This window comes from Mus caroli, chromosome 6 (genome assembly GCF_900094665.2).
Source record: "Mus caroli chromosome 6, CAROLI_EIJ_v1.1, whole genome shotgun sequence".
In the NCBI taxonomy this organism is placed as follows: domain Eukaryota; kingdom Metazoa; phylum Chordata; class Mammalia; order Rodentia; family Muridae; genus Mus; species Mus caroli.
In genome coordinates this window covers 51,171,365-51,183,855 of record NC_034575.1, presented here as the reverse complement: position 1 = coordinate 51,183,855, position 12,491 = coordinate 51,171,365, and the positions used below count along the sequence as shown (strand labels likewise).

Below are 12,491 nucleotides of genomic sequence, written 5' to 3'. Positions count from 1 at the left end.
GCAGAAGCTGTGCTCCACTCACCAGAAGTCTTAAGATCCTGTGGCGGGTGTTGTGGGTAGCTGGCTAGTGTCAGCAGATCCTGCGCCCCAGCTGCCCCAGTGCTTTTTTTCACATATGCCCATTCTTGTACACACACACACACACACACACGTACACATAACTAAAGCTAAAATATATCTTTTAAATCATTCAATAGCCTGAGGTTAGGACAGAATTCCTAATAATTTCCAAAATGGCCCTAAACACACTCTGATATTTTGCATTCTGCATCTATGCTAGGTGGTATTCTCATTAAGTCTGAAAAAAATTAAGATTTTCTATGTCTTGTAGTATCAAATATTCTGCCAAAATTAATTCTTCATTTAAAAATAAGCATATACAAGCTGAATGATGGTGGTGCATGCCTTTAATCCCAGGCCTAAAGGCAAAGGCTAGTAAATCTTTGAGTTTCTGGTCTACAAAGCCAGTTTCAGGACAGGCAGGGCTACACTGAGAAACCCTGTCTTTAAAACAAATACCAAAACCAAAGACAACAAAAAGCATACCCTTCTCATTAGCATGCAAGTTCTGTTCCATATTTCATTAGTGGTACAATTAAACTACTAACTTAATTATATACTGTGGTACAATTATATACTACACTGATTAAATTTTATTTCCTCAACTTGAAACACACTAGGGTCATCTAGAAAGAGAAAACTTCAATTGAGAATATGTCTCCATCAGATTGGCCCAAAGGTCAGTTTATGGGGGTGTTTTCTTTATGGGTCTATCTTTTAACTGTTTCACTTCTCATTCTTGCTATGCTAGGGACCAAGGTCCTGGTACATGAACCCTAGGCCACACTTAAATGATGCCCAAACTACAGTATCCCCACTGCTGAACACTAAGGAATGCTTACAGTCTTGTACATCTGCATATTTTCCACAATGTCCCAACTGGAAAAAAAATGCACTTTAAAGGTTGTTAAACACATACACACACACGTACAAGCATATAAGATTAAAATTTTCTATTTTAATTCCTGTTAGTCCAATAGTTTTGTGAGACAATGTGTCATTATGTAGCTCAGGTGTGGTGGTATGAAAAGGTTTGGCCCCCATAGACTCATGGTTGAATGCTTGAACCATCGGAAGTGGCACTATTAGGTGTGGCCTTATTGGAGTAAGTGTGGCCTTGTTGGAGTATGTCACTGAGGAGGTGGGCTTAGAGGTCTTAGATATATGTGGGAGCTGCCTGCAGATCAAGATGTAGAACTCTCAGCTCCTTCTCCAGCACGAAACCTGCCTGGATGCTGCCATGCTTCCTGCCATGATAGTTGACTGAACCTCTCAAAATGTAAACCAGCCCCAATGAAATGTTTTCCTTTATAAAAGTTGCCTTGGTCATGGTGTTTCTTCATAGCTGACCTTGAACTATTCTCTGGACTCTGCTGTGCTGGGGTTATAGGGCTATACACCTACACCTGGCTTTTAGCCTTGTGATTTTAATAACAAAAAGTAGTGATTGGGCTGTCAAAAGTCTACCTGGGAATTTCCATCTCACAGGCGTGTGGTGTGAGCAATGATTTATCTAGGGCAGAGGTTTCAGTTTCTAAATGGATGGATGCTACTGAACAAAGAACCAATTCAGGCCATGACAGCAGAGAACGGTGCCTCAAAGCTCTACAAATTGTTCAATGACTGCTTTCTGGAGCAGGGCTGGCCCAGGCAGGTGGGAAGGCTACCATTCCTCTTTGTTCGCTCATCCCTTTATTCCCCAGAGGAAGTACACGTTCCTGTTTAAAACAAGCTCATGGGTTAGGTTGGCTAGAAGAATCTAGATGTTAGTTATAGATGGACTTTTAACACATGTGAACTAACCCCAGTGTACAGCACGCACAGGAGGTTTCTCTGAGCACTGTGATAGAGCCACGTCTCTAGGGTCTCTGCTCTGCTGGAGACAGTAGCTGGAGCAGTTGCTTGGACCCTCAATATGACGCCCCCATACCTACAGTGGCTCACATTGCCTTTTCATTAGTCACCTTACAACCCAACCTCTGGTGAACTCTAAGAAGCCATGTTCTCACAGTGACTGGATTCTGACTGAAAACAGTTGTGGGAGTTTTGTTTTGGGGTTTACTGTGTTTTGGACACGGGATGGCCAGCTGAGAAACACTGAGGTTCATAGTTCAGTTAAAAGGCTGTGGTGATCAGGCTCCTGAAGCAGCTCCCTAAGATGTTGCCTGCCCCTAGGAAGCCCAGTTACCTTCCAAATTATTTCCATTCACGAGGCTGAAGGGACTCTCCTTGGCCTGATGTGGCCTTATTTTTTGATTTTATCTCCTTGCTGACCCTTATTGCCACTCGGAACATTTGATTTCTCCAAGACATGCTGCTCCCTAGTCTTCATTCATGTTGTTCACATAGCTGTGGGGTCCTTGGTGTCTTACAACTTCAACTCCTTCCATGCTAAAACTCACCACCCTTAGGTCCTGGCTTGGGGACCTAACTGTCCCCAGTGAACAGTTGCTACCCCCTAGGAATGTATGCTGGTTCAGGACCCTGGCTCAAAAGTCAGTATGCTCTACCCTCTGGCAAGTGGCAACCTATGGCAGCAAACTATGGCAGCCAGAGATAGTGAGAGCTATCATGCAATATACACAACATAGAGAAAAGAACTCAAGTACTCCACAAGGAAGGCACAACATTATATGCAGCTGAGGGACTCCGTTGATGTCAACAGTAATTTCAAGTGGCCACAGACTGTAAAACATCAGTTTCCTGGGGGAAAATTGAGTCTCTCATACAGTTAAAAGGTTCTCAAAGTTTGTGGCTGCCCAGGACAGGTTTGGAAACACTGAAGCAACTGTGAGACTATTTGACTTTGAGGACATCAGCCAATCAGAGTACCAAAACAAGGTCCCTTCATTCATCTCTACTAAGTGGTGATGAGGTAATACTTTGCCAAGACCTGAAACACAATAAGAGAAATATGCATAAGCTAAGTGAGGATCTCAGTTACTATTTACTACTGTAAATTTACTGTTTCACTTAAAGGCTGCTCTCTAACTCTTACTCCGATCCCATGCTCCTCTTGTGCTTTTGCATGAATGTACATCGAAGAGAAGTTAGCTCCAAAAGAGTTCTTCCTGGAAGAAATAAGCAGCAGCAAGATACACTAGCCTTGTGTATCTTTACTTCACATGGCTCTAACGAAGAAATCCCAGATAATCCTGAATGTGAAATGTAAGACTAAATAAATAACTTCAACACTGTAGAGTTGAACACATGATCTTTCAGGTAAAAGGTTTCTTAAAGAGGATACAGAATCACTGAATGTAGTTGGATAAATGTGACTAGATTAAGAATTTTACTCATGTGCTGAAGAGAAGGCTCAGTGGTTAGAAGGGCATGCTACATTTGAAGAAGACCAGAGTTCAGTTCTCAGCATCCACCTTAGATAACCACCCGGTGACTCCAGCTTTGGGGGACTGGATTCCCTCTTTGTGGACATGGCATTGTGAACACCCACCCCTCAATATGCACATGATTAAAAATAATTAAAAGAAAAAATAACTACTTTTAAGACATTGTGAAGAATGAATCATGGGAAATATTTGTAAAACACAAAATGATAAACAGTATGTAGAACACATACACCCATGTATACTATAGTTGAATGATCTTGTCCTGTTGTGGCAGTATCTCTGGCAGTTGTGCTAGCACTTCTCACGACCACCCCAATATTGTGGATTCTTGAATGAAAGACACACATTTTTAATATTTAATATTTTTAATATGCCCCTAAGCAGATCAAGTGTGGGCCATTCCCACACTTCCACGATGCTAATGTCTCCCTACCAATACTCCTGAACTATTACTTACTAAAATCTAAATTCTACCTTTGTTACCCTAGACTCAAAAGGAGAGAGGGATGGGGACGCTCTTACATGTCTGTATGCTCTCACTTCTTCAGCTCTCAAGCCTGATCTTTCAGATTCCCCATCATAGCAATTCTAAAACCTTTCCATGGTTCCGTTGCCTGGGAGTCCTGCCTTTGTCTCCCTACTCAGCCATTGGCCACAGGCAACTTTATTTACCAATTAGAGCCAACTAAGAGCAGGGACCCTCAGCCTCTTTCAGGCAGATGTTAGGCTTCACTGTGACTTTAGCATTAGCATTTCCCCTGTGACTTAGCATTAGAACCAATCTACAACAATTCACCATTTTCATCTATTAAAAAGGCCTTTTCTCTCTCAGATATACATTGAACAGTTATAACAGTGGTGTAAACTATAAGGTAAGATATACACTAATAACATCCAGTCCATCAATTTTGTCAATTATTTTTTTAAGGCATAAAAGTCTTTTATTAATAATGTGTTAAAGTTAAATATACTCAGAGTATTAAAAAGCCAGAACTTGTTTTGATGAAGCTTATTACAGACAGTAATTATTTTCACACGTGTGTGCGTCTGTGTGTGTGTGTGGTTGGAAAGTTTAAAAGAAATTCACAATCTGAATAATTTAGTACAATATTATAACATCTATTCTATCTTAAGTTTATAATTTTCTACCTGAATGGTTTTGATTTTAACTTGTATTGTCATCCGAAAAAATATCCTTTTAAATCTAGATCACCTTCCTTAGTGCTAAACAACTTAAAGGCCACACTCATACAACCCCAGGAAAGGGACATTTATCTTCTTATTCCATAAACAAGTTGTAATGGAGCCATGGTGCACAGCAAACATACCTGGAATCCTCAGTGTATTGTTTTGAACCTTATCAGTCCAAGTGGAGAAATGGACCACAGGAGTGCAGTTTTCTCCTTCCCTGGCCCTGTCCACGAGTGATTACATGACCAACCTCCTTAGTACTTGCGCAGCATTCCTCAGAGTTCCCCAGACGCTACATAGAGCTCTTTCCGCAGAGGTCACAGCTAGAGAGCGTATGGTGATAAGCAGTATCAGGAGGAAGCTAAACTGGATGTGTAGTCCTTCAGCTCACCTATGCGCTGCTTTCTTGACAAATGAAGAATGCACTGTTGCCCAGTTGTGAAGGCCAGAGATCACACAGACAACACGCAGTTAAGTCTAGGAGATCGACAGCACGTGTGCAAGAGAAACAGGATAATTTTATTATCAGGTTTTCCTTAAAATAAATGTACAATAGAAGCTCTACAGTTCAGTATGACTAGACATGATTTATAACTTGAATATGTTTTAAAAAAACAAATGACAACAGAAAAGAAGCAGCACAAACTACAAAGCCACTAGAGGAAAGAGAAGCTATAGCTTGACTTCCTTAAAAACGATTTTCCAACCACTAAGTACCTNCACCAAGTCACTAATCAAATGCTTTCTAAATTTAGAAAGGGATGATCAAGTGGACTGAAACANGTAATGCACAATCTTGGCTTTCCAGCTATAAAATAACAGTATCTCAATAAAATAAAATACACTTTAAGCAGTTTTCTGAAAACTTCAATGACCTTTTCTGGCTCAGTACCTGACTTGAAATGCTCAAATGTTTATATTGCACAAAAAAGGAACTTTAGCAGCATACTATGTGCATAAGAAGCTGATGAAAAATAATATTGGAAACCCCCTTAAATTGTGTTCCATATACATGATTTAAATATATAGTTTTCTGTATCTTTAATTAGTATAAGTAAAAAGGTAAATTTCTGAACAGCACAGAAATANAAATGTATTTAGAGTTTTACAAAATATATCCAACCCCTTAGACATGCACAATCTTTTAATTTTGGAGTGTTATACTATACGAGGGAGCCAGTTTCTTCTTCATAATGTAGGTAGGAAGTAATTTTTATGAAGTTTTTTGTATGAAAAAATAAAAACAAAATCCTTTTTTCTGTAAAAAATGTTTTGTGGAATGTTGGAAATTATGGAAAAAGAATTCCAAACTAATGAAGTCAGAAGACTGGGAATGAGAAAACCGTACCGGCACATGATGTTAGGAGGAATGATGGTCATCTCCAAGTGATCCAAGGAGCATTCTGTCAGAGTTAAAGGCTACCAGAAGATGGCGTGGAAAGCCATGAATGCTGGGCCATTTCTCTTTAAAGAACCACAGTGTGCAAATGTTTCAGGGGTCCTAAGCAATACCCCAACACATGAACAGGCCGGTGCAGCTAGCACCACAGGCAGGAGACAGCAGCTTCTGTCCTAACAGGCTGCCCTCTGTGGAGGCTGCAGCAGACACTGCCTGTGGGTATAAATCAGGATGCTGGCCGCAGGACTTCTAAATTTATCAACGTGGAAGGAAGAGAGCCACTGGCTGTTAACTCCCACAAAAGTTTCTCTATAAAATATACAGCTTCAATAATACCTGCCTACCAGCTAAAAGAATGTTATAGCTTCACTTAGAAATGTAAATAGCAGATTACAATTCTAACTTCTGTCTAAACTCATGCCTTTAGTAGGTTAAATACTGATGTCAAAATACTCTCCATTCAGACTTAAGTGCCCTGTTTCTCAGCCATGTAATAGCTTCTCATTTGTGTTTTCCTAATTTGCTTTTTCCTTGAATTTCTAAAGAAAGCTATTCTAAAAATCAGATAACTGCTTAGTACAAAATGTGAAAAGCAGAGAGACCGAGGATGTCCTGTCATGCACTCTACTTTGCTGCCCAAGAAAGCCAACTGTTTCTTACCGCAAAAGGAGAGAACTGTTTTCAGGCTTGTGAGCTAGTGAAGGATTTGGGGGTGGACAATTCATGTTGCTTATAAATCAGATATACATATACAATTGCTCTACATCCTGTTACATGCAGCTTCAGAATTTCTACTCTACTCCAGACTCACAGCTTGTATTCTCTCCCTTATCTGTGCCATTGTCATTACACTACGATCAAAACTACCTGAACAGCAGTGCAGTTACTATCAATGTCTGCCTGCTGGAAACCTGAAAAATGCTGGTTGACTTTCACTCCTGCAGGTCTAGTTACAAACACTCAGTTCTTAAGACACAAGAGCATTGGCAATCACTGGAGAAAGCATCGTTTCCAATAGCCACATCTCCTGGCAATAGTCAAAAGGCCAGGTGTTGACTAAAGGACTACCATGCCAGCACTGGAGGGAGACTATTCATCAGAGTTAGTCTAGCTCATTGGAGCCTAAAATACAGACTTCACGTGTCTGGGCTCACTGGCTGTATCTCCTGTTCTCCATGATACAGGCTACTGCATTAGGTGATGCCCCCAGCAACAAAATGGCCTATGGCCCTTGAGAAGCCAACATTTCTAAGAACCTGAAGGAAGTAGGAGTATGGTCTTTTGACCATTCCAAGATGTTTTATATTCCAAGGTAAGTTATTTTATGCTGACCAGTTTTTTGGTTTTTTTTGTTTTTTGTTTGTTTGTTTGTTTTTTCGAGACAGGGTTTCTCTGTGTACCCCTGGCTGTCCTGGAACTCACTCTAGACCAGGCTGGCCTCGAACTCAGAAATCCGCCTGTCTCTGCCTCCCAAGTGCTGGGATTAAAGGCGTGCGCCACCACGCCCGGCTATGCTGACCAGTTAAGTAACCATTTTAAGAGTTAAGTTTTTAACTACATTAAGAGAAGGTTCAATTAAAATATACACTTAAGCCTGGCACAGTGGTGTGCTCCTATAATTCCAGTTGAGACAAGAGGGAGGAAGTTGGCAAGACTGTGAGACCATACACAGGGGGAACCATACACACTCAAATGGGGAGTGTGAAACAAAAGCAGTTACATTTTGTCCCCAAATATATTTCAAAGTCAATGCTGCATTGCTTTTGTTTAAGTAATAGCAGGCAATTCTGCAAGTCATACAAACCTGGTACAAACTAAAGAATGAATCATTACCTTATGAGCTAACCCAGGCAGGGCTCCTAGCAATGTCAACTACCATGGGTATATCAGCATGCTGCAGCCACATGAAATGGTATCTAACAAGGAATTCTCAATAGTCTCAGCACAACATTAATGTGCCTCTCACAGTTTTGTGTGGCTTTAGTTTCTTCTCTTTTCAAATATTTACTGGCCAAAGAAAATTAATGGTTTTCTCCCATTAAGCAATTAATTTGTCGTCACTGGATTCTCTCAAGTTATTATGCCCAATTTGAAGTAGTTCATATTTTATGGTGTTGTGTGAAAATCCAACTTGCAAAATTTTAAAAATATTGAGTTATGCCCTATCTTCTTTTTATAGTCCTTAGGGAACCTCCTAGAGGATAAATGAAAGATAATCAATGCCTCTTACTTTCCCAATGCTTGTTTAATCATATGTAGATATAATGGTTATTCTACATGCCTTCTGTTACTGAAAAGGTAGACTGTTTCCTGTAAGTATCCCTGAGAAGGTCCCATTCAGGATCCCCTGAAAGGCAAATGACAGTTATACATGACCAACATGAATTAAATGAGGCTGGCAAATTCATGCCTGTGGTAACATGAAGCCAACTGTACTGATTTACCAAACAAGTGACTCCTGGCATGGGTGCGAATTCATTTTCTTGCTTCTTACTGTTCTTTCATTTGAGGTGTCTTTGTGTGTGTGAATATAAGCATGTGCACGACACATGCCTACATGGAGGTGAGAGGACAGTTTTCAAGAGTTGGTTCTTCCTTTCCACATTGTTTTGAGGCAGGGTCCATTGTTCACTCTAGGTTAGCTGGCTGTTGATATTCTATAAGATTCTCCTGACTCTGTTCCCGCCTCATTGTAGGGACACTGGGATTACAGATGTGGCTTTTTATGTAGGTTCCAGGGATCTGGACTCAGGTTGTCATGCTTGCACAGTAAACGCTTTTCCTCACTAAATCATCTCCTTGGCCAACTTCTTGCTTTTCTAAATGTGAACTAAGTCACGGTTTATATTTAACCTTCATTGGTCACTTTGTTTTTCTTTAGAAGATAGCAGACCTGACTAAAGGATTTCCAGTCAGGGAAGTAGGGAGGTCAAGTGCCTTTGAAAAGCTCAATGCAGAACAAGACTAAGAGAAGGCCCGTGGATCTATCCAGATCCAATGGACAACCATTCACAAGAAACAAGGCACATATTTTTGATAACAAAGTGCTGATTAAGACAGCAACATAACTGGAGTCGATCGAGCTAGCATATGGGTTGTCAAAGTACTGCCCTCTAGACATGTGCCAGCCCTTCAGTGCTGCTGAGTCACCACTGCTGCTTCCTTGCACAAGCACTGCCAATAGGAGAAGCACAGGAGCATCTTTGCTGCTTCACACCAACTGTGACAGGAAGACATTCATAAAAAATGACATCTTATCCTCAGCTTTCCATTCTTACTTTCACAGCTCTGGGAAGAAGTGAGCTGGTAAGTATGTTTAAGTGGGTAGAAGGTTTCCTCCAACCCTCTCATAAAAGTCCACCCTAGAGAACTCAGACTGGAATGCATAGTCCCTACCCATTACAAACACATTTTAGGGCTAACTTCAGAGATAGTGAAATAGTAATATAACTTAATTTTAGTCAATATAAATTACAATGACCATCTAAATATTTAAACAGCAAAATAGAACAAAATATACATATGTAAAAATTCTCCTAAGTAAACAAATGTACAGTCTCAGAACTTAAAATTCACTACAAGGTTCATTGTGTACATTAATTAGGCTCAGAATGAAGTAAAAGTAGTCAATTTAACCCCCAACCTGGAAAGCTATTCTGCTACGGCTGTAATTTCGTCCATTCAGCATACTGCAACTTTCATTTAGAGTGCAACCGTCCATGTAAACAGTTTATCATCTTGGTAGAAGAAGAAACCCTGGGAGCAGCAGACGGGGAGGGGGCATTCCACCGCAGAAAACCAAGCAGCTTCTGCTGCTCTGCTGGACTCAGGGCTTCCCGTTGGGTGGCTCAGGAAGACTCTGAGGGGTGGATGTGGTGAAAGTAGATAGCCATGAAGACATAGCTGTCTTTGCACTGGAAAAAGCTCCTCCAACTGATTGGCCTGTGTGAAAAAGAAAAACAAAAGGAAAAATGTATGAAATTAATAAAAGGTTTAAGTTTTCTGCATGCTGGGAATAGAACGTAGGCAGTCCTTAATACTGAACCACATCTCCAGCCTGTATCTAATATTTTGTTAGACAATGAAAACCCAACAAACATGAATAAGGTTAATTCACTGAAACACAGTAAAATAATGTAGTTACTAAGACACCACTTACATTTTTAGTTCAAAAGACTATCTTTCCATTTACATGTCTTAAAGAAAACTGAGTAATGTTTCACCATAGGAGCCCACACTAGGTACTTTATGGGGGCTGATAACATAATTTTATAGCTACAGCGCTAGCAACTCTGACTAGCATCAGAATTATCTGGAGAGCTTAAATAGCTGAATAAACAACTGGAGAGATGCCTCAGGAATTAGGATTGTTTACTGTTCTTTCAGGACCAAGTTCAGTTCCTAGCACCCATATCAAGAGACTCAAAACTGCCTTAAACTCTAGCTCCAGGGGACCCAATGCTTCTGGCCCAATGCATGGGTACCCACACATACATGCAGACAGAACAAACACACATGTTCTCTGAACCTACTTATATTAGAAGAATAGTACTATACTAGAAGAGAGCCTTGTAGGTCTCATCATGTTGTTTTTTTTTTTTTATAGTTACTTTTTTTTTTTTTTTTTTTAAGATTTATTTTTTGATTATATGTAAGTACACTGTAGCTGTCTTCAGACACTTCAGAAGAGGGAGTCAGATCTTGTTACGGATGGTTGTGAGCCACCATGTGGTAGCTGGGATTTTAACTCCGGACCTTTGGAAGAGCAGTCGGGTGCTCTTACCCACTGAGCCATCTCACCAGCCCCATCATGTTGTTTTTAAATAATATTATCTTTGAAGTTGCTGTGAATGTGAGATTATTTGAGTCACTTCTATTAGGGAAAGGGGACTTAGAAGAGACTCATGTTGCAATTTAATTCCAGCAGCAACACTAGAAACCAAATATAGCTGTCCTCTTTGCCTGTGGTTTCAGTTCCTACACTTGAGTTCCCTGTATTCAGGTTATAAATGTTCAATGGAATTATTTTAGAAATAAATCACTTGCAAATTATAAACTTCAGTCTGTTCTAAGTAGTGATGGCCTATCACACAATCCAGTTCTGTCCCTACGCATATTTCCTTTTGTCTAATGTACACATGCTTCTGTTCCTACCAGTCACTTGGTGAACACCTGGTTATCAGGCTCACTCCCATGGTATACAGGTTGGTTTTAATTAACTTGACTCAAGCCTAGACAAATCTGGAAAGAGGGAATCTTAATTGGGAAAATGCTACTAACAGATTGGTATGTAGGTAAATTTATAGGGCATTGTCTTGATTAATGATTAGTGTAGGATGATTCAGCCCACAGTGGTCAAGTGGTCTTGATGATGTAAGAAAGGAGGCTGAGCAAAGCCCTGAGCAAACCAGTAAGTAGAGTTCCGCCACGGTCTCTGCATCAGTTCCTGCCTTGGTTTCTCTCAATGAAGTATGTCCTAGGACATGTAAGCCAAACAAATCCCTTCAACTCCAAGTTGCTTTTGGTCGTAATTATCACAGCAATAGCCCTAACGAAGATACCTGGTAGCGCAGTGTCTATGTTCCAGTAACCCTAAAGGCAAGGGCTGTGGAGCTGGCAACTTGAACATGCCAAAGAAGAGCTGTAAAGTGATTTCTTTAAACAAAAAAGTGAAAAAATCTTGAGTGACAGAACATATTCATATAACTTTTATTAAAATATACTGTTATAACTCTCTCATTCTATTATTGCTGTTAATTTCAGTAGTTAATTTACATGTTAATGTTTTATCAAAGGTTGGATATGCAAGAAAAAAACATGGCATGTGTATAGTTTTGAGTATCCTCTGTGATTCTTTGAATAGATCTCTTTTGGATGCTACTATAGTGATGCATATGTCTTCAAGGAAGCTAACTTTTTCTATTAAATATAAGAATCCAATATAACTATATAGAAACATATATATCAAATTGCATTCCTCTGGCAATAAAATGATCCTAAGTAGGGCTATGTGTTCTGTGTCTTTTAAAAGGAGTCCAGAGTGTCCTTTCACCAACTTTCTACAGGTGTAAGGAATGTTAGTTACAAAGACCATTCTGAGGCATTCTTCTCCTGGGGCTTCTGAGTTTTGCTCAATAAGAGCGAACAGTTATTTCTGTTAAGGTTATCAGAAATGTCCCGCAGGGGCTCACTTTGTCTCTGCATGGCGGTACTGCTTTGGGAGGTTAAGTAACTTTGGGACCTGTGGTCCAGCAGAAGTGAAGTGTTACATGGGTGTCTGAAGCTGTATCTATTTCCAGCTCCAGCTCTCTGCTTCCCGATCTACTAGGATATAAGGAGCACCAGCAGCAACATGCTCACACTGTTATGAATTGCATCATGACTTGCTGACCTGATAAACTGTGCCCTTTAAAACCATAAGCCACCCCTTCTTAGAATTGGGAACAAAACACCCACAGAAAGAGTTACAGAGATAAAGTTTGGAGCTGTGA

At 40.2% G+C, this 12,491-nt stretch overlaps 1 protein-coding gene across 3 annotated transcripts in view; it reads right to left on the bottom strand.

Annotated features, from left to right (window-relative positions):
* Positions 1–1,395: 1,395 nt before the first annotated feature.
* Positions 1,396–12,491, bottom strand: part of Avl9 (AVL9 cell migration associated) — a 49,241-nt gene continuing 38,145 nt past the window's right edge. The window contains exons 16-17 of one of the 3 annotated variants that reach the window (XR_002378184.2): positions 9,644–9,942; positions 1,396–5,078 (exon numbers count right to left, since the gene is read on the bottom strand). Coding sequence is in view for 2 of the 3 variants with exons in the window: in XM_021165240.2 (XP_021020899.1) it covers positions 9,827–9,942 (116 nt within the window). In the remaining variant the exon portion in view is untranslated. Of the gene's footprint in view, positions 5,079–7,443; positions 9,943–10,838; positions 11,656–12,491 lie in introns of those variants that run through there. The other 2 variants (XM_021165240.2, XM_029478411.1) reach the window with 2 other exon arrangements.